Raw genomic sequence first — 22,422 nt, 5'->3', positions numbered from 1 at the left:
CAGAGGTCAGGGAAGCTGTCCGACTGAAGAAGTCCGTCCGGGATATGGCTGAGGGCATTGCTCTCATCAGAAAATCAGTGGATTGGATACTTTAGAAAGGGAAGTTTGGGGTCCCCTGCTGGAGCTGCTGCCCCCACTATCCGACCCCGGATAAGTGTGTGAAGATGAGTGTGAGTGAGTGACATTGAACTTGCACGCACTGATTGCCTCATTTGGTTGCTCCGAAGCTTCTCTTGAATTGCCACTTACAGTACAATGTGCAGGGAGAGAACACATAATAAGGCATTACTTGAACTACACAAGAAATGACACTCAGATAAACAATCAATTAAAAGGGTTTAATCTTAAAAGAATATCACAGTGCAATGCAACTTTAAAATCAAGTCATACATGATGTAGAACAGATTTACAACTTGAACATCGCACCATATACACTGATATTATAACAACACTGATAACCTTCTCTTGATTAGCACAGCCAGCATCAATGTTTCATTTTGGCAATTAAGTCATAACAATGACCTCTATAGAGGGTTAGTAGAGCTTTGTGTGAAAAGTTTCCCAGTAGCCACCTAAATTAACCTCAAAGTAAAATGACTTGTCTTAGTTGGTAGATTTGTCTCAATATCTATATTCTATGACGCAGTAGTTAAAGGACACTTCAGTCTATGCCAACTTTTTGTAGCTTTGGCTATCATTTCATAGGTTATGATAACAATCTTCTCACAAAATCAGCAGGGCCCAGCTGTAGCTGGAGGAATACTGTCAAAAACAAAACCAGCCAGATTCATAAAGAAATTAGGTTTCGGCATTAAATATTAAATATGTTAAATATGGTTAACACACACACACATGTCAACACAGGCATACTGCGCACCCAGGCTTCAATACTCAACAGACAATTACAGTAGACTTTCTTTTTTACCGCCAATAAAGGCTGCAAAACCAAAATCTACACATTTCAACACCTTTTTACGACCTTTCAAGACCTATTTCTGCCACTTCATGCTATAATCAGCAATACATCTTAAACTTGCTCAACAGTTGTAGTTTTCAATTAAATCTACAGAGCACACACCATACAACAGGACTGATGAGCTGGAAAGGAACATAGCTTGATATAATACATCAAACCAAAGGCAAAGTTTATTCAAATATACCTTAGGTCACAACCAGTGGTGGAAAATGAGTACAGTACATTTACTCAAATACTGTACTTCTACTTTTTTAGGAAATTTTTATGACACTACATTTATTGGGTAACTTCAGTTACTAGTTGCTTCACAGATTCAGATTATTAATACAAAATATTATCAACAAATGAAATAACATAGTTATGGATTAAGCTACACAGCAGAATAGAAAGCACTTGAAATGATCCTCACCTTTAGCAGCTGCAATATTAAAATGTTATTTACATTAATCTATCAATAATTATAATCTGATAATAAAATATTCTAAAATGGACCATTTTTTACATAATGAGTAATTTTAAATACATTACGATGCTGATACTTTTGTACTTTTACTAAAATGAATGCAGGACTTTTACTTGTAACAGAGTATTACTACAGTTTTGTATTAGTACTTCTACTTCAGTAAAAGGGTCTGAGTACTTCTTCCACCACTGGTCACAACAAGTAACACTCTGACTCAACTATTCACCACCAAGGACAACTGGTGAAAGAACTTGGTGAAATATATAAATACCAATCAAAAGTCATGACATGTGCCTCAGTTCATTTGAACGTCTGAGTTTTGTCCCAATCCGGAAATGTTAATTTGAAAATATCAGAAATGCCTTTGTTTGAGTTCAGTGAGTGGTGATTCACCACAGTGTTGAGACACCAGATAACCTCCACACGCAGCCGCCCATAGCCACCTTGATGTCTGCAGACGACGAGGCAGAGGCCGCTGTCTTAGCTGTGTTAGCTAGTTCAGCTCTCGTGTTACTGCGTAGAGGTGTCGCTGGTGGAGCACAGAAAATGGCAATGAACAGCTGCTGCTGCTCTCTGCGGCCAACGGCAGTCCTGTGGCTAACGCCGTGCATGTGGTACTTGACAGTGTTGATGCCGATCAAGACTACGCTAATCTTCTATCAACAGTATAATACGCCTGTTAGTGACGCTGCTGACAGCGGTTGGTCCGTCGCCACTAACGGTTATGCTGCGTTCACTTCCAACTTCTGAGTCAGGTTTGTAGTAAGGGCAGACCATAGACTATATATAGACCTTTTCAACCGAATACCGTTGCTAGGCACCAGCCTTGGTCCTTGGTAACTTCCTGTCAGCTGATGTCATTTACATACACTGCAACAGGAAATAAACCAGGGCGGTTTTTGAATGTTTATGTTTACATCTTTGAAAAGGTCTATAAAAAATGGACGTAGCGTCTTCGTCGAGGTCCGTTCTCTCAACTTGATCCAATCGCCCTCGCCTACGGGAGCAGCCATCTTATCAAACTTTGACTCCTCCTCATTTCCTCTTACCAAAAAAGGGCATGTATGTGACATTGGGGGTAGGGATATACGTCCATCTGGCTGATGTTTACCTCTGAATAGAAGTGAGGGCCAGAGGCTAGCTGTCACTCAAGAGGCCACGCCCCTAATTATTCATAGACTTAAAAACTAGCCTTGTACAAAAGAAAATCACCCCCTCAGTGTTGTCATGGAGATATGACCTAAACATACAGCCTAGAATGTTTTTTTGTCCCAGGCCTTAAACAGGTTAAATGATGCTGTGAAAACAGCCTGTTTAACATGGGGGTCAATGAGAAACTGCTCTATTATGAAACATGCCCCTAGTGGACACTCAGAGAACTGCAGCTTTTGGCACTTCCTGATTGGATCAACTAGGAAGTCGCTGCGGTGGGGGCTTGGGGCAGACATGTAATTGCAACATGTGTGTGTGTATGGTGAATTAGTGAAGGTGTTTGAAAAAAGTTTACAAAAGAGCAAAAAACACATTGCGACCCTGAACGTGAGTCAAATCTTATGGAGTACAACTTTAAAACAGTTCATAAAACACATCTATGATCCTGAGTGAGTTGCGACGCTGTCTTCGAGAGCACTCATTAAAATATAATACAGTCGGTGCTGCCTGGAGTGTTCAGAGTCAGGGATAAATGTGCATTTCTTTGAAACTTTTACAGACTTACATCGCTAATTTTTTACCAGCCATTATTCCACCAGCTCCTCACAGAAAGTAAATATTTGACCACACCATTGTTAAAGTGCAGGTCGTGGATCACTTCTTTACTGCTGTGTGGGGCTGTCAGGTTCGTCCTGTGAGCCTACGAAGAAGCAGACTTGTTGCGGAGATGAGGGGCTGATGTGAGGATGATGGTGGGATGAGGAGGTAGATTTGGGGATCTCCCAGTAGGTGCCATGGAGGTCTAGGGAGGAAAGAGCTGGCAGGTTCTCTCTCTGAATGGGTTTGTCACACTCTGTAGGTAGAGGCGGCTCACTCAAGCATTTCCTCAGGCACGGCTCACTGTAAGGTCAATAAAAGATGTATAAGACTTTATTTCACTTACTTAAAAAAGCTAATTGAGCATTAAGGCAATAGTCAAAAAGATCAAGGGTCCTTCTTCACCAAAACTCCTGGGTCACAGAGAGATCCATGTGTAAGAGCATTATAATGGAAGTGAATATGAAAGCTATTATCATGCTCACTTTACACATGCTAACTTTTGGGTTGATACCATTTGTAACACAGATTTGGTGCAAAATGTAACAATTACGGCAACATGCAGTGCACTCCAAGTGCCTCACCCTCAACGGTTGCCATGTTTGCTATGTAACAGAAGCTACAGTACTACACCAATGGATTTTACATTAGTAAAAATGGCAGACGAGGCAGCTGCAGCAATCGCAATTAGAATAACGTTTGATGAAACATCTAATTATACAAATGGGAGTTATACATGTGTTGTATTCACTTTGTACCACTATACTGCAGTCCGATAGTGAGAAAACAAGCTGGCAGATATTTTGGCGGGTCCGTTTGCAATTCACCATAAAAAAGTAGAAGCGATCCCAGTAAGTGCGTAACGGCCATGTGCGTTTTTAGACAACACTACCCTGCCGAAACCTGTTGGCGTTATGGTGCTGGTTTGACTAGCTCTAAAAACTAAAGTTCAGGTGTAACGCCCGCCATCATGGATGGGCAAGAGGTGATGAATCGCACAAATGTAACAGTCACACTTATGGACCTTCGCTCCTCAAAAGCTTTCACGGTGTTACACTCAGTAGATGGAGGGTGGAAGTAGCTGTGGAAAACAAGAGCTTGAGAAAGAAGTTTGATATAAATAAATGTGATTTGGATAGTCATTTCTTTTTAAGTGTCGGGTGATAGCATAGATGGAGAGCGGTTTTTGGATGCTTTTAGATGACTTTGGGCCTTCCTCTCATTTGACACGTCCATATTTCAGTTAGATTCGAGCCTGCCATATTCTCTTGAAGACATCTCAAAGTGGGGAAATATTCATGGCTAAAGAAAAAAATATTCGGCACTCATGCCTTAAATGCCCAGGTCAGGCGATGCCCATATACCATGTCGTCGGAGTAGATCTCAAAACCAACTTAGATGCTTTTAGTTTACATAACCTGACAAGCACTTTGCTAGCATGCTCAGGCTCATTCATAATCAAAAATATGGCCCAATTCCAGGTAGCCTCTAAGCGATTATCTATTCAGATCCCTCTGTGTTTAAATTTGATCTTCTAAAGCAGCAGCTGTTCAAATCATAATACTACTGGAAATCCTGTAGTATCACAGTGTAGTTCACATACAGTAGTTTGATGTAAAGTGTGACGGTGCAGTAGGCAAAGACCCACTCTTCTACTGCATTGCCCTGACCTATCACATAACTGGTAAAATACTATGTAATAATAATGTATAAGTTGCATAATATATGCTTATTTTACATCTCCCTGTTGAATGTATTGACTTTTACTTAGTTCATTTTTTTTCATGTTTGTAATTGTTACTGCATGTACAAATACAGTGTTATAATGATCATTTTTCAATGTGATGTACTGCGACTGGAGAAGGGCCAACCTGATTTATATGTAGCCGGGAAAACATTTATAGGACTCAGGGTACGTCCACACGTTTGAAAACAAACTTTTTTTTCTCCATCAAGTTTTCCGACCGCACAGCCTCGACTTAAGAAATATCTGCGTCCAAACAAAACCAACCAACCAACTCAAAAAATACACTAACAACAGAGAAGAGGAGACGGGGAGACACTCTGATGCACCAATCACTCTGCTTTCAAATCTTCCCACTCTGGGACCCAGTGCCTAACATACTATTTTGAGGCTCCGATACTGCCGTCTGCGTGTGGATGGTCGGACGAAACGATACTAAAGTCGTGCAGTTACAGGAAAACTCGTCTACGAGTGGACGGGCCCTGAGTGTAAATGAAAGTGTCTTAAATCTCTTCTGGATTTTATCTCGACATATAACACTTGACAAGTGTAAATGGGCCCTGAGTAACTTCTAGTTATTATTATTATTATTATTATTATTAGTTTAATTATTATATTCAGTTTCTTATGTGATTATTCTTTTACTTTCTTTTCTCTTTTTCTCTTTATATTGCTGCCATTTTCATAAGCAACCTTCTTGGTTTGTAATTTGCGGGTGGATTACTATATGACGGAATGAATGCAGGATGTACCGTATGTATCCAATGTATGAAAACTCATCAGTCACCTAATGGAGGTGGTTGGTGCTCCTCTCCAGGCCTGTTGGTACATGTTACCTGCCACCCCAAACAGCCAGCGCATATCAGCTGGCACCTCCGGGATCCACTCCACAAACCTGGGACAGAGCACAAATGATGTTATATCAGCTGGCACTAAACTGATGTTCAACACGGACAGAGACGACTTGTCATGGACTTTACTCTACCTGACGAGAAATTGGGCTTTAAAGGTTGAATATGTAGAATCTTTATTACAAGCTATATTTAAATATATATATATATATATATATATACTTCCACAGGGCGTTTTAAGGGGTACAGAATGAAAGTATTTAGCAGCCAATAGCGTTGGGCATTGCTGGTTGCCAGGGTTGTCTGTTGTTGGGTGCAGCTACTTTAGGCTGGCACTGGCTGAAATGGAGTTTTATAAATCCTGCAGCTGCCTCGGAGCTTCAGTGAAGGGGGCATAATTTGTTCCAGCAGCTGAGTGAGCGGAGACGGGCAAAAACCAGAGTCAATATAGGCCGAGCATTCACTCCATGGACTGAGAGAAAGGGGGGGAAACGCCATTAAAACGCACGCTTAAATGGCTACTGTTCTCCTTAATCACTAACATCAATTTCATCTTTACTTAGCTGGAACGGCTAACGCTAACGGCTAACGCTAACGGCTAACGCTAACGGCTAACGCTAACGCTAACTGTCAGTTAAACTCCTCTAATCCTTGTTTTTATGGTGTGATTTGCCGAAGGGGATGGGTTCAAAAAGGCTCAAACAGACTCCGGTCTCCTGTAGGCTACTGACCAACCTAGCTGCTGGAATTATTTTTTGTTGTTGCGACTATGACCTTGAGACACTAGATGGCGCTGTTCTGGTCATTCTCCATATTCAACCTTTAAGTGCACAACTCTTGTGTTTAAAAGTAAGATATTGCCAATGTTTAGCTCTACACTCACCTCTGGGCCACTGAGTAGGCTGACTGTACAGGAAGTGTGTATGGCATTAGCATGTAGGAAGCCACTCTCATTGGCAGCATCTCTGAGACCTTGGCATACAGGCCAGATGTGTCTTGGCAGGCCTGGCAGAACACTGACCGGCACACAGAGAACTGGACCAATCAATCCCACATCATGTTTACAGAGAACTTTAAAGATGGATTACAAAATGTTGGCTCAAATGTTTAAATTACTCAAAGCCAATAGAATGTGGGATGACAGCACACCTTTCTTGATGTGGGTAGGCAGAACGATCTGCTCATCCAGCCACCAGTGCTGTTTCCGCAGTAGGCAGAGCCTCCGGAGTACCCACTCTTTGGTGGTTTCTGTGTGCTTGCAGCAGCAGGTGGGCGGGCTCTCTGGTGGGGCAGGGCCTGAGGTCGGATGTTCCAGCATCAGCAGGTCTGGCACCACAAAACATGACATCAGTGACACAGTCTGCATCAGAGCTGGGTAAGCTTTCAGTAGAAGAATACTCACTGTTTTCTTCTAAGAAGCGTAGAGCATCCTTATAACCACTTTGACACATCTCTGCCAGTACCTGTGGAGAGGAAACACAATATCTTATACATGGGGAAAGCTCAAATCTGTCTTTTTAGACATTATTATAATAAAAAAAATACATTTTGTACATTTCTGTCTTTCACACTTCTTTTATTTATTGTTGTACAGTGCTGCATGGGGATTTCCCCCCCTTGTTGTACGTACCTACTGTCCAGTGACATATTTTTATGAAGATAACTCGTAAATATATATATTTTTGCATTTAAGAATATCTCATAAAATTTTCTAATTGATTTTCTTAATGAAAAACATCAACAAGAAGTGTTACGCAAACAATGAATCACCAAAGCCTATACAAAACACACACAACTTCTAAAATCCTTTTAGGTAATGTGCTCATGCAGTTAGATGAGAACATTGATAGGTCGCTCCTGTCTGTATTTACCGGAGTGGGAGTCAGGACACGAATAGCCTAGCTTAGCATAAAGACTGGGTGCAGGTTCAAAGTTCAATAACACCTCTACCAACATCTCTAAAGCTCATTAGTTAACGTATCAAATGTATCATGTTGGTTTAACCATACACAAATACTGTGTAAAAACAAAATCCGTCTATGCTAAGCTAAATGAAGCTAAGCTAGTTGACTCCAAGCTCTAGATCCTCACTAGGAAAGAATTAAGATGCCTAAAATTCCTTGAAGCTAAAGCTAAAGTTGCACTTGGTGGAAGTGTGTTGCAGCTACTGCGTTTCCTTGCCTCAGAAAAAGTCACATATGCTTTGAAAGGCAAATATAAGACATTTGAAGAGACATGGGGCTCATTTATGGAGTTTCTGAGAGGGGAGGATAACATGACAGCTTTGTAGTCTATACTCTTCTTATTTATTTCTGTTGTGCTTACTGATCACAGTGTGAAATAAGGGAACACTCACACTGCAGTTCACCTGTGTATGCAGACGCCTGCACAATGTTTTATACTCTTTCCTTTTGTTTTTAAACCATGAGGAGTGACAGTCTGGTGCCAAACCACAAATATACCACTAATGTCTACATTTTTTATTTGTATATTTACGGATGTGCCTGCTGATATGTTTTGTTCTCTATCTTTGATCGTAACTAAAAGAGACAATAAGAACATTTGACAAAAAAAGATAAAATAAACAGAAAATTAAAGTGAAATACAAGACAAGATATTTGACATGCAGGCCAAGACAGCAACTGCGTGTGTAGTGACAGGTTGAGCCTCTAGCAAGAATGGGTAGACTTGTTCCGTGTAGTGTGTGGTACAGAGAGGTAATTCCTCTCTCTAGGAATGTGGTGAGAACACACCTCCCCCATCATACAGATTTGTGCAACTCATTACATATTCATGAAAGCTAAGACATCCACGTGAGGGGAGTGGTAAAGAAGCCAAGCTGTATAACAACAATATGCCTCTACCCAAAGCTCACCTCATCTTAAAAGTTACCTAACAATAATCACAGAGTCAGGGAGGAACAAGAGTGAGTAACAGCCGGTGAAGAGGGCACATCCACACTACTTCCTGTCAGTGACGGGTAAAGGGAGATTAAGAAGGGGAGGGGAAGCAAAACATGTCATGGTGAAGGCACAAAAATAGTTTGGAACAGAGATATGAATGCATATGAATCATAGCAATAGCAAGAATAATCTACTGAACTTTGTACGTTGCGGCTCTCGCGTGTGTCTGATAGAGACTTTATCCACTTGTGACGGTGAGGCATACGTCCTAAAACAGTTATGACACAGTTAGATGCTAAAAGCGACCATGAGGTCTCTTGCAAAGTTGTAAAGCCCTAACGTACAGTAATAAAGGATATCGAAAGATACATGACTCAAATCTCTATTACATTACAGTTTTATTTGTAAGAAGAATACTGGTATTTACTCTCTTAAATGTCACATATTCACGTTTTAAAGCTGCATTAGTTGACTTTTTTTGCCACTTGGGGACAGCAGAACAAGCTACAAACAAAACAACGACACATCATCAACTTATAAAGTGCTATTTTTTTCAGGGTGTTTGGCTGCAAAATATTCCACTTTATTCAAATCGAATCAAATCAAATCGACTTTATTGATATGGCACCATATGTTAGAGTAGCACAAAGTGCCTCACAGGAAATAAAAACAAAACAAAACAAAACATGAACAACAAAGAAACACCATGAAAACCCAAACCTTCCAGCCCTACAAATATACACACAGAGATACACAAGGACATACACACTCACGCACACACATAGCCATACGTGCAGACATACACACCCACCCACAAAACATACACACACCCACCACACATACACTAGCGGGCCCTTCGTGGTGCTCAATAACCGGGATAAGGTGTATACACGCAGCAGGATCCTTGATTCTTAGTACTACTGTACTGAGTACTGCTGTGTGTTGCATATTCAGGTTTCTCATAAATGGGATAAGGGCTTATCCAGGTATCTGAAAACAGGATATGGTGTTACATAGATAAACTCACAAACAGGATAAGCCAGTTGTAAAGGGTAACCATAGGTAACCCAGTTATAAACAGTATATTAATGTCCACGTAAACACACTGGTTGATTTGTGGAGTGTTAAATAGATTTGAATTGTGCACTGTGTCGCTGTGATAGGTAGGAAAACATAACTGTCACATGAGGGCTCTGGCTGGAATCTGCAGATTCTCATATGAAATTACTCAGATTAAGAATCAAATAAACTTCACCTTCAGATGGGTGTTAAAGCACATTCAGCCTCGTAAACCACATATTTTATGTTTAAAGGTCCCATTTCATGTTCATTTTCAGGTTAATGTTTGTATTTTGGGTTTCTACTAGAACAACACCCCCCCCCCCCCCACACACACACACACACACCCACAAACACACACACACACACACTTTTTGGCATCCTTTCCGTCTGATTAGTCCTGAATTCACCTTCTGTCTGAAACACTGCGTTTTAGCACCTGTCTCCCAGTCTGATCTGATTGATCAGCATTTCCAGTTCTTCTGTATCTGATCAGTGTCTCTGCACCGTCCTTGCAGCCAATAATGAAGTTACCGGCACTTTAGCAGCACTTTCTACCTCCTGTTTGACCTGCTGCCCTCCGGCCGCTGCTACAGGTCACACAAACACGGACAAATAGACTCATGGAAAGCTTCTTCCCCAGAGCTATCAGCAAAATAACCACCATCCTAATTTAAAGCTGACACTGTCCCATCAGCCTTTATCTGTATCTGTTATGTACTATGTGCGATACCATTTACACGCAATATCCTGTTTACAATGTGCAATTATCAATGAAATATCATTCCAATGTGCAATAATATTGATATTTATCTAAGCATTAATACCACAGAAATGTAACCACTCCACCTCATTCTCTTCTTTTCCATGTATATAGCTTCTCCCCATTCCCTTTCTTTCCCCTTGTAAATGTGACACCCACATACTGTATGTGGGTGTCACATTTAGGGTCAGGCTTTAGTAATGTGACTGTTTTTATATGTTTAAAGAGGTTGATGATTGTTAGTGAATAAAAACAAAGATTTAGAGGGTCCCGTTGTCAGTTTGTGTAACACCTAAGTCAGTTTTATTGTTAAGTTTTCATTTTTTAAAATATATATATATACATTTTTATATAAAAATTTTTCATTTTAAATAAGAATACTCACAGGCTTGTATTTCAATATTTTTATATCCCTTTTAATTTTTATTAAATGTCATAAAATCGTTTTTTATTGTTGTTTTAAATCGTACTTATATTGTTTTCTTATGCACCAAAGGAGGAGGAGGAGGAATTTTTTTGCATGTACTACAATGATCCATCCATACATCATCCATCCTACATCCATCATCGTCAACCACTTGTCCCTGACGGGGTCACATGGGGCTGGAGCCGATCCCAGCTGACATGGGGCGTGAGGCGGGGTCCACCCTGGACAGGACGCCAGTCTATCACAGGACACATAGAGACGAACAGAGACAGACAACCACTCACACCTACGGACAATTTAGAGTCATCAATTAACCTAACACGTGCATGCCTTTGGACTGTGGGAGGAGAGAACCCACGCAGACACGGGGAGAACATGCAAACTCCACACAGAAGGGCCCCTCGAACACTTTAACTGTGAGGCGACAGTGCTAACCACTACACCGCTATGCCGCCCAATACAATGATAATAAAGGCTTTTATATTCTATTCTATATAGTATAGTTGTGACATCACAACAGTACAGAAGTCCCGACACAGTTTCTGAATACAGGCTGTGTGCATTTCTTTGTGGATTGAGCGTTTTGGTTCTTTCACAGTATTTATACACCACCTCCACCTGCTGTATGGAAATGAAAATCTAAGTTTTTACAATATGGGACCTTTAAATACTCCCTAAAAGTGCACTTTTTATTGTAATCATTTTCAGATTTTATTGTCAAACAATATCAACTACACCTTCTACGCCATCTGAAAAACCCCCCACAACAGAGCATTCCTCTGATGCTGACGCATTGCCTACCTTGGGTTCTGGGGGAAACAGGGCCCTGCTGAGGCGGTACATGTTGCCCAGGTTCATCTGGATGCTGGTGTTGGTGAAGCGCAGCTCGTGGAAGCTGGTGGAGTTGTCGCGGGGACAGATGTCGCACTCGCCAGAGAAGGGAGAGATGGTGATGGTGTTCTTAAGCTCCGACTGCGGCAGGTTGTTGCTGATCCCGCCATCCACGTAACGCTAAAGACACAGAAATGGACAGAACTAATGTATCGACCATAACAGACCAAAACACTGTAACATCTCCCGAACACTAACATCTTTGTATGTAGGAGTGAAGTTCATCTTTTGGAGACTTTATTCATCTATTTATGTAACAATACGCTCCAGTTTCATTTTTAAAGTCATCCTCTAATGAAAGGAGGGATTTATCATTTGAAGCGCTTAAAATGTCATGGAGAGGGATTAACCTTATTCCAAGTACCAGTAAAATCCTTTCAGCTTGGCAGAGATGCTGCCAGTGGACCAAATGGGTGAGAATATTGTGTATTAGGAACCGCCAGCTTGACAGACAGAATATAGGTCAGTGAGGAAATTGAGGTCAGGATCCTTCAACATGAGTTCAGTGTATAGAAATGTCTACTTTGACACTTTTACCTACACCAGTCGCAACTTCTCACTGTAAGATTGGACGTACTACATGAGTATTGGGTCTATTTTAAAGTGTAATTCCAGGGCAAAATAATCACATGGTCCTTTTCGGCATTTACATACATCAAATACATATACATCAAATAAGCCATTGAGCTTTTTTGTGTAACAACTTTTAACAGAGAAATCCTGAAGAGTCGCTAACAGCCGGACATGGCTAACACTGATTAGCTCGGGGCAGTACAGTGAAGGCATTCAAACGTCTTTTTTAACCACTAATACTGCTGGTATAGCTGGTACAGGGGCCAGTAGGTAAGTCTTTAAAACACTCTTTTAATAAACTCTGGGTTCACTAACTATGTTGTTGGTGCTTTGTTTTCTGTGTAGGGACTCTTCTCATGCTGCTGCAGAGGTTTGATGTTATTTTGAGCAGTATTAGTGGTTAAAAAAGACGTCCGTCCGGCTGTTAGCGACTCTACTGGATTTCTCCGTAAATAGTTCATACACAGGAAAAAAATGTCTTGATGGCTTATTTGAAGAATGTAAGTGCCGAAAAAGACTATGGGATGAACTTGCGCCAGAATGACACTTTAATCTTGCTGGCTGTAATGTTCATCATAATCTTCGACCGCTTGTCCCTATCAGGGTCGTGGGGGGCTGGAGCCGATCCCAGCTGACATTGGGCATGAGGCGGGGTACACCCTGGACAGACAGACAACTATTCACACTCACATTCACACCTACGGGCAATTTAGAGTCATCCATTAACTTAACACTTGCACGTCTTTGGACTGTGGGAGGAAGCCGGAGAACCCGGAGAAAACCCACGTAGACACAGGGAGAACATGCAAACTCCACACAGAAGGGCCCCAGCCGGGATTTAACCAGGAACCCTCTTGCTGTGAGGTGACAGTGCTAACCACCCCACCACCGTGCCGCCAGATGTAATGATAATGATGCTTATCACAGATTTATTCTATTCAAGTATAGTAACATGAGTAACAAGACATTGCAGTACAGAAGTGCATAAGGTTAGTATGTAGCCCAAAACACTGCTGGCATGGCTTTCTCATTTGTTCATATGAACTCCAGACAGTATCCGGTGAATCAGGTCATTTCTCTTTCACACATGTAGCACACAACAGGAGATTATCCGTGTCAGATGGGAAATCCTCCAGGAGGGAGGACATAACACAGATTACACTGCGGTCACATAGTCGGTTCATAATTTGTTCATAAACATCAGTCCTGAATCGTTTCTCCAGTTTTTTCCATTTTTGTTGACTTCTTTGTGTTAAACACCTTTCTTCTTTTCTTACTGTTTGAGTGAGCCGCATGATAGAAACGTCAACGCACTTCATTTTCACACTTTCAGACATTACACATTACACTCTGGGGCTAGCAGGGTGAAGAAATGACCTGTTAAAAAATAGAATCCATAAGATTGTCATCGTTTTAATTGACTGCTAAGGTCTTATCTATCAAAGAGGGAGTTAAAAGAATGGTGATTGATCATATGACCCACTAATGAAAGCACGTCACTAAAGATGACAGACAAGTGGTTTATCCAATCATATGCAAGGAGGCCCAGCCTCCTGAAATCACTCTCCTATTAAGCGATCCCAGATGGATGAGGGAAGCAAGGAGGAACCAAATTCATCTGGAGAGAGTCAGGTCATATTTAATGTCCAAGTCCTCTGGGTAAAAGGGTCTAGTGGATTCCAGCCAGTGGCATGGTTGGGTCTGGATAATTCAGTGTGAAAGGGGCTTTGTCGTAATTTGTATACATCTATTACAATATGTTAAAAGCAAATATGACTGTGAAGAACCGTCCACAACACTACAGTTAGTAGTCTCGTAATTACTTAACATTAGATTTCCTGGCAAAAAACAATTTATCTATGTCATTTTTTATTACACTGCAATTACCAACTAATAATAAATATCAATCAATAACAATAGGGCTCTGAAGAAAGAAGAATGTTCAATACTGTAGTTGTTATTTTTCAGTTAATGCACACTAACACAGAGTTGGTGAGTCACACTTTGAGAGGACAGCAGAAAGTACACAATGTACAGAATCCACAAATAACGCCCCGCAGACCGAATGTATACATACTGTCACATGTTAACTGTTCACCTGAATCAAGCTGCAGCTTTTTGGCCTCACTGGGTCCTCCGGTGTTTGAAGCTGAACCTTGGCTACAAATAGGCTGTTTGTCAGGGAGGTCCTGTTCTGACACAATGATTCACTGTGTGACTGGAGCTTTTCTGTCCGAACATTAGTTCAAAGCCAAAAATCTTATCTTACCATTTTTATTGAATGAACTACAAGTGTATGGTTATTATTCGCCTTACTACATTTGGACTGTACTACATTAAGTCGTCCTTATGAAATCTGTAGTGTGTATTTTTATGGTACTTCACCCAAGTCATCTAGTTGATTATCTGTCTTGATTGTGAAGCACTTGACCTTTGTATTTTATTATTATTTTAACATTTCCAGTGCTTTCCTTCTCTTACACGGCAACTGCCATTTCAACTTTATCCAAATCTGAAATACAGTTTTCCATCCACACGGCCTCGTCTCAGGAATATCTGTGTCTGTGAAAGCAGTGAAACCAGCTAAAAAGCTCCTCAAGAGGTTTCAGGGTTAGAGGTCGGTTGAGAGGTGGGGTGATGAAATCCTCGCTTCACAAAATAGGCGGATTCGCTATCCATGGGATAGAGCAAAGGCGTTTTTTTTATCCAATCCTGGTTTCAGAAAAGAGTGGTTTCAGGCTCCCATAACGCCACCTCCGTGTGGATGATCCGCCAAAACGATAAAAAAAACGTGTGTGGTGACAGCAAAACTCGTCTTTGTGTGGACAAACCATAATACTACTATATACTAATACTTTTAACCCTTTCACTTCCACTAAAACGTTGGGTCCCTGCAGTGAATAACTGCCAACTGACATATAAGCATACACATTGGTTTGTAGACTACTGTTTTGAAGGGTTGTGTCACAATGGTATAGGGTTGTCAAAATTTTTCTCAGAAAATAATCAATACTAAAAGTTAGTATCAGATTAGATACTAAGAAAATTAATCAATATCTTGCCATCAGCAGTGCAGCCTCCGCTTTCTCCAGTCAACGCGTAACATCCCCCAGCAGCTACAGCTCGTCTCTCTGAGACCCTGAACACTGGTTCATCACATTAACAACTCTGAGCTGACTGAACAGCTCGTGCTGCTGCTGGAGGACCTTTGCTACCAGTTTTAGTAGAAAATAAACAAAGCAAAAGTGCCATTTGGAAGTATTAAGCATAACAGGCTAACAACCTGGGAAAGGCTAAGGATGTGAAGCTAGCAGATAGCGTCTATTAATAAACATTAAAGGCTGAACATGGAGAATGAGCAGAACACCGCCATCTAGTGTCTCAAGATCGTAGTCGCAACAACAAAACATCTAATCAATTAATGATAATTAATTTACAACAGTATTTAACGCTAGCCAGTCTTCACCTTGAAGTCTTTCTGTGAATGCTGTGTAATCGATTAGCTAGCTATCACCTCAAAATGATTCTTGTTTCTGTAGCAACAACAGACAACCCTGGCAACCAGCAACGCTCAACGCTATTGGCTGCTACCATGGAAACAGAACGGAACAGAAAGTTATTGTCGAACCCGTCAAAACAATTTTAAAAATATTAATTCAGACTAAATATATTTTTTATTAAAAGCAATACTTTCATTCTTTACCACTCATGTAAAGAATGAAATACTCGTTGGTATTATAATTATAATTTTTTTTAAATCTAGCTTTTAATAAAGATTCTACATATTCAACCTTTAACGTGAAAGGCGGAGCTAAGCAGCTAACGTCATCAGTCCTATCCATCTAACACTAAGACATGTTATTTTAACAGGACGACACAATAACGTGTCTGACAAGTCAACCCTCAGAAAACAGAAAACACAGAAACAGTGGCAGCTGCTTTACCAACTCTATTTAATCAGCAACGGTAACACAGAAGATAAACAGGACTGTAGCTGAATACTTTAGTATGGAGCAGATCGCTGTTTACACTGTGGAGAAATCTGACTAACAACAACTGAATCCAAGGTTTAACCTCCTTAATGGAATCACTTAATGTCCTCACAAATTTGAACATATTTGTCATACACCTTAGAGTTGTGTGTTTTATTTTTGTATTTTGTTTGCACTACATCAGACATTTTTTTAAAGTGTTTTTTCTTAATGTTTTAATCTTCATTTTAAAAACTCTGCCTTCATTTTTGTAATTTTCTCCCCGTGGTATTGAAAAGGGTACAGAGTATCAAGTATTTTCTATGGAATAGGTATCGACTTTGAAATTCTAGTATCCTGACAACCCGAACATAGTAACCCAAGATTTGTGAAAGTCTTGAAGATTGTTAAAGTTTTGTATTGTAAAAGTATTGACCTCAAATGGTTGAGGTTACATGGTTAAGGTTAGGCATCTAAATCGAACGGTTAAGGTTAGTATAGGTGGTCAGGAAGCGAGTCTCGAGAGAGTTTTTACGAGTTTTCCCAAATCTAGGGTTTCCGTCCTGAAACAACCATTTTGAAGCCTCATGTTTGGCATGTTGGCCGTCGCCATCTTGGTTTTTGAAACCAGATGTGACCATATTTGGACGAGAGGGCAAAGCTGAGTGCAAAGCAGAGTATGTAGTAGTAGTTTTGTGTGTCACTAAAAACCCCCACCCCCTATTCAGCTATTCAGTCTGACGTAACACCCTTTCAAAATACTATTTCCAGGTCCAAACGCTCCGTAGAAACAAAACAGACAACAACAGCCGAACATGTGAACAATTACGATCACCTCTTTGGTCAGTTAGACATCTTTTTCATCCATAACAAAAAGCGTTGTAGTAATACAAAGCTTGAACCGGCTTTGACCCGGAAGTCATATTTTGAAAGGGCGTTACGTCAGGACCTTGCACCCTAACTACATAACTACATTTTGTTTTTATTATTTCTTTATCTGTCTTCACATTTGTTGTAATAAAAGATAATTACAACAATCTATATTTAATTATGATTGTGTATGACCTGGCAGCAGAGGAGAAGCAGCAGGTCTGAGACATACTGCCTGTTCACACACGCGCGCACACACACACACACACACACACACACACACACACACACACACACACACACACACACACACACACACACACACACACACACACACACACACACACACACACACACACACACACACACACACACAACCACAGATCACTGTCAAAGTCCAAAAGCAGCTGATAAGTTAAAGTGAAAATCTCAGTGACATGTTATCAGAAACCAGGACATGCAGCTAAAATGATTATCACAGTTCTCTTTCGAAACATGTAACAACTCCTCCTGATTGATTGGAATGGAAAACAATATGCTCTCATAGCAGACGTGCACCTTGAACTATTTCTTCACTGCGGTATTCTCCCAGCCCTGTTTTGAGGTTTTACTAAAATGCTTCAGATATGTCTTTGGATCACAGCTGCACCTAAACACAGTCCCAATGATCTACAAATAACACATCACGTTCTACTTTTAAAACATTTCCCCATTCAGATTCACGAGTGATATCTGGCTCATCCTTTTTCACTTTACTTACTTTACTTGATGCTACAGTTTTCTAAAAAAGAAAAAAAAACCTTTATGTAACCGCTATATTCCCTTGCCACTGAAACTTCCTTCAACTTTTTAACTCCTTTTCATTTTAAATGGGTACGTGGTTCCCAGTGAATGGCTTTGATCACATTTAATGAAGCGGACAACAAGACTATTCTAGAAGAACACAGTTAGTGAAATACGATTTTGGACAAAATAATTGTGTATCCCAAACAGAAGCCAAAGCTAAACCCTTGATGAGTAGCAATTCAACCACAGACACCTACCACTCCTTTGAAGGATGGAGGGATCACCCCGCAGTAGATGGGTATGAAACAGCTACAGATCAGCGCCTGTGGACAGAGTGCAGGGTTAAAACAGAGGAGATGGGATTCCTGGGTCCTGCATGATTGTGACAGAGGCCGTAGAGGCTTCTTCAATTTAAAAGATAACAACTCCCCGCACCTGGATGAGTTCATCTTTGGAGCTAAACTCTGACACCAGCACGTTCTCCCCGTCAGACACTCTGGTCAGAGAAACACACAGCCGCCCCGAGGCCAGGACATGTGCATCAGAGGGCAGGTCACGGTTCAGGCCAGACTTTATCACTTTGACCAGGTTGAATGTGGGGTGAAGGGGGCCCAGGTTTCTCTTCCTGGCCTCTTTTGCCACCTCGATCACATCTTCACAACATTTAGCTAAAAATGAGAAAGAAAAAGGAGTTTATGTTCTGCACACTGCAAACAGAAACACACATCTTCACCTGTGACTGGATTAGGGTTGCAGATGGCTTGTGTTTTCAGTGCAGCTGATCTGGTGGTTAACACTGTCGCCTCGCTGAGAATCCGCCACTCTGTGTGGAGTTTGATTAGATGTTTGATTAACTGATGACTCGAAATCGCCCGTAGGTGTGAGTGTGAATGGTTGTCTGTCTGTATGTGCCCGGCGATAGACAGGCGTCCTGTCCAGGGTTGACCCCACCTCACGTCCCCCTGCGACCCAGTTAGGGACAAGCGGTTGAAGATGATGGAGGGATAATTATAATTGTGTAGGAATTGAGTTGGATATCGTACTGTGAAAATCTCACACCAGGTCACCTGAGGTCGCACAGCTTCATGTGTGTCTATACACGTGTCTACTGACATCAGCCCTTTTCATAGCTCATTCATGGGAGAGAAAGCCAAAGGGTGCCTCTGACTGAGTTCTCTTATGATCCACTGGTTCCATATAATGCAAAACATATGTGAGTAATCAATTCAATTCAATTCATCTTCAACCGCTTATCCGGAGACGGGTCGTGGGGGCCGCAGCTCCAGCAGGGGACCCCAAACTTCCCTTTCCCGGGCCACATTAACCAGCTCTAACTGGGGGATCCTACGGCGTTCCCAGGCCAGTGTGGAGATCTAATCTCTCCACCTGGTCCTGGGTCTTCCCCGAGGCCTCCTCCCAGCTGGACGTGCCTGGAACACCTCCCTAGGGAGGCGGGTTTGACTCCGACCGGCCCTTTGCTGCATATCTCCACCTCTCTCACCCCATTTCCTGTCTGTCCTATCTAATAAAAGGCTTGAAAAACTGCACAATAAAAACATGGAATCATTGACTGTGTTTACCATTCTTGTTTTTTTGTCCTAAACAGCCAACAGAGTATCACTTTTTACTGAACTGTTATATTAGTAAATCATTTTACTGAACTGTTATATTTGTAAATCATCATTTACTGAACTGTTATATTAGTAAATCATCATTTTACAGAACTGTTATATTAGTAAATCATCATTTACTGAACTGTTATATTAGTAAATCATCATTTTAACTGTTATATTCGTAAATCATCATTTTAACTGTTATATTAGTAAATCATCATTTTAACTGTTATATTCGTAAATCATCATTTTAAGGGTCTTTAAGGGTCATGTAATGTCTACTCTCCATCTCCCTTTTCCTCCAGTGTAGGGGACTACTTTCTGCATGATTTATTGATATGGATGAATATGAAAATATGAAGCCCTTTTTTTAAAGCCTTTTTTTCATCAGCGTCTGTGTAAGAAACTGCGTTCATTTGTGTTTAGGTGGAGGAGCAGAGATGGATGTGGAGGCAGACATAGATTTGTCAAACTTCATCTCAATCATTTCTGTTTAGATGGGAATCTAAAATGGGAAGAATGTGAAGTCTGAAGATACATTTATGGGGGTTGCATCCACGTCCACTGGCTCCTTTCAACCCAAAGGAGCAGCGGCTCTACTCCGCGCTCCTCACGGATGGCTGAACTTCTCGCCCTCTCTCTGAGGGAGACTCCAGCCCGTTTCGGCCGCTTGTACGCACAACCTTTTCGGTCATGACGCATACCTTACGTATTTATAAGCCTGTATGTTAATGTAATGTAGATGAAACTGAGTCGACCTTTGTTTCATGTATGAGAAACTGAAAGTACATTTATAATATATTTTGTTATTATGTAAAACAAAACAAGAAAAAAAAGACACTTGAGGGGCAACTTCGTCAAGAAATTCAGCTACAGTCTACGGAAATCTACTATTATATTCAACCAGTTTTCTCACTCCAATAACTGCACTGGAATGTGTTCAACTCCATTTAAACATATATAATATAATATCGTAATTCTAATTATATAGTATCTAAACGTATTAACACACATTATATTTAACATTGAAATCAGTGTAGATCAATGTGTAAAAAAACAACAAAACAACAGACCACATTTAAAATATATTTTTTAAATCTCTGCAGCATTTACAAAAAGCAATGATTAAAAAGGGACTATTAACAATAATAAAACATTCATAATAAATAACACAGGTCTTTCTGTGCCCCCCATATGTTGCCTCAGGTGTGCATAAAGCTCCAGGCGGTTTGTCTTACTTATGGATGCCTGGCTGGCGAGCACCGAGGCGGTCAGAGCACCGGCAGACGCCCCGTACAACTTGGCGGCCCCTTTGATGAGGTACGGCGCTTTCTCTAGTAGACAGCTGGCAACTCCGATGTGGTAGATTCCCAGAAAGCCGCACCCGGCGAAAGACAGGTTCCAGCCGCCGTTTAGGTCGACCATGGCGGGGCATGCCCCGGCTGGGGAGCCGAGATAGCGGATAGAACACCGAGTCCTCAGCCGGGGAACACGGCTAGCACCCCTGCTCTGTGAAGAGAAGCTGCCCGGACAACTCAACAGGTCGACAACAACTGGCTCTTTAGGGAAGTGCAGGGAGGCTACACTTCGAGGGATGCCTTCAGGTGCTGTCAGAACTATCAGAACTCCGAGGTGAGTGTTACACATAGGTGCTACAGTGCATTTATCGGGAATGTACACGCATTTTCACGAATAGGAATGGCTCTATGAAAAGCTAAACGCTAAACTTACTAAACAAAGGTGTCACTACAATTGTAGCCTACCGTTTCAACACGCACGCAGTTGTAGTGGTAAGTTAAGAAGATGCACCTATTGTAGTCTAACTGTTATAGTCCAGTGTTGGCGCCATGAGGCTGTATTTGGAGACCTGACTATAAAATCATAAATCTGCACGAGTTAGGGTTAGGGTTATACATGAAGTCACTCAACGGGCCTGTAGTTTCGCATGTTATTTGAAAACTCTGAAATTTACCAGGATCAGTAGAGGCAGCATATGTTGCTGTCAGTATGATTGGATTAATGCACGTCTATCAATTCCTGTTTCTACACAACAGCCAATCACCAACAAGTGGGACAGAAAACACGCTGACGTCACGACCTGATAAGATAAAGGAAATAAAACTCAAAGCCCGGCAGCAAGAGAAACAAACCCTCCCCCCACTTCTGTTCTCTCTGTCTGGCGGTTATTTGCAGACTTTTCACACTAGTTTTATAATTTTATGGTGACCATAAACTGTTAATAACAGGGAAATAACGCTGTCTGTTCAAATGACAATTTAGCGCCTTTCATAAGAAAGAGTGAGTTATAGATTTGGGTTATTTGGGAAATTAGTTTGTATTCTTATCCTGACCGCTTAGAAACCATTTAGTTTGTTGTTGATATTAAGATGTAAGATGAGATATTCCTTTATTAGTCCCACAAAGGGGAAATGTCCTTATTACAGCAGCAAAGTGGATAGCACACACAGAAGGAACATCAACAAGAAACAATAAATGTAGACAAATATTGAAAAAAATAAAAACACGGAAATATAAAAATAACAGGAACAATATATACAATATATACAATTAAAATATTTGAAATTTACACCAAGGCACGAAGGAACATATTAGTATTGCACATTGAGAAGTGACTTTTTTTTTTCCAGCACATATCTCTGCTTACTGAACTTTTATATTGAGAAATCGTCATTTTAAGGGTATTTAAGGGTCATGTAAAGTCTACTCACCCCCAGTTCTTCTCACCATCTTCCCTTTCTCCCAGTTTATGGGACTACTTTATG

The 22,422-nt window shown here is 40.9% G+C and overlaps 1 protein-coding gene across 1 annotated transcript; it reads right to left on the bottom strand.

The window, feature by feature from the left end:
* Positions 1 to 319: 319 nt before the first annotated feature.
* On the bottom strand, positions 320 to 21,138 carry pnpla3 (patatin-like phospholipase domain containing 3). The gene is made up of 9 exons (XM_083934913.1): positions 20,878 to 21,138; positions 18,462 to 18,694; positions 18,284 to 18,349; positions 11,737 to 11,946; positions 7,186 to 7,246; positions 6,933 to 7,109; positions 6,667 to 6,799; positions 5,720 to 5,827; positions 320 to 3,491 (listed from the first exon to the last, which is right to left on the bottom strand). Exons 1-9 carry the CDS (start codon positions 21,062 to 21,064, stop codon positions 3,254 to 3,256), a joined length of 1,413 nt encoding a protein of 470 aa, XP_083791039.1. The 5' UTR covers positions 21,065 to 21,138; the 3' UTR covers positions 320 to 3,253.
* Between the last annotated feature and the right edge of the window lie 1,284 nt (positions 21,139 to 22,422).

The sequence above is a fragment of the Echiichthys vipera genome (genome assembly GCF_963691815.1).
Source record: "Echiichthys vipera genome assembly, chromosome: 20".
Classification (NCBI taxonomy): Eukaryota; Metazoa; Chordata; class Actinopteri; order Perciformes; family Trachinidae; genus Echiichthys; species Echiichthys vipera.
The sequence above is the reverse complement of the archived record's forward strand: the minus strand, read 5'-3'. Positions and strand labels throughout refer to the sequence as shown.

Bases quoted from the DNA above. Each gene is read 5' to 3' on its own strand.
- pnpla3 (XM_083934913.1), bottom strand. From the start codon at position 21,064: ATGGTCGACCTAAACGGCGGCTGGAACCTGTCTTTCGCCGGGTGCGGC. The intron at 11,947-18,283 runs GTAGGTGTCTGT...CTGTGTCTTTAG, and splicing joins CTCCATCCTTCAAAGGAGTG to CGTTACGTGGATGGCGGGAT. The intron at 6,800-6,932 runs GTGTGCTGTCAT...TGTGCCGGTCAG, and splicing joins GCCTACCCACATCAAGAAAG to TGTTCTGCCAGGCCTGCCAA.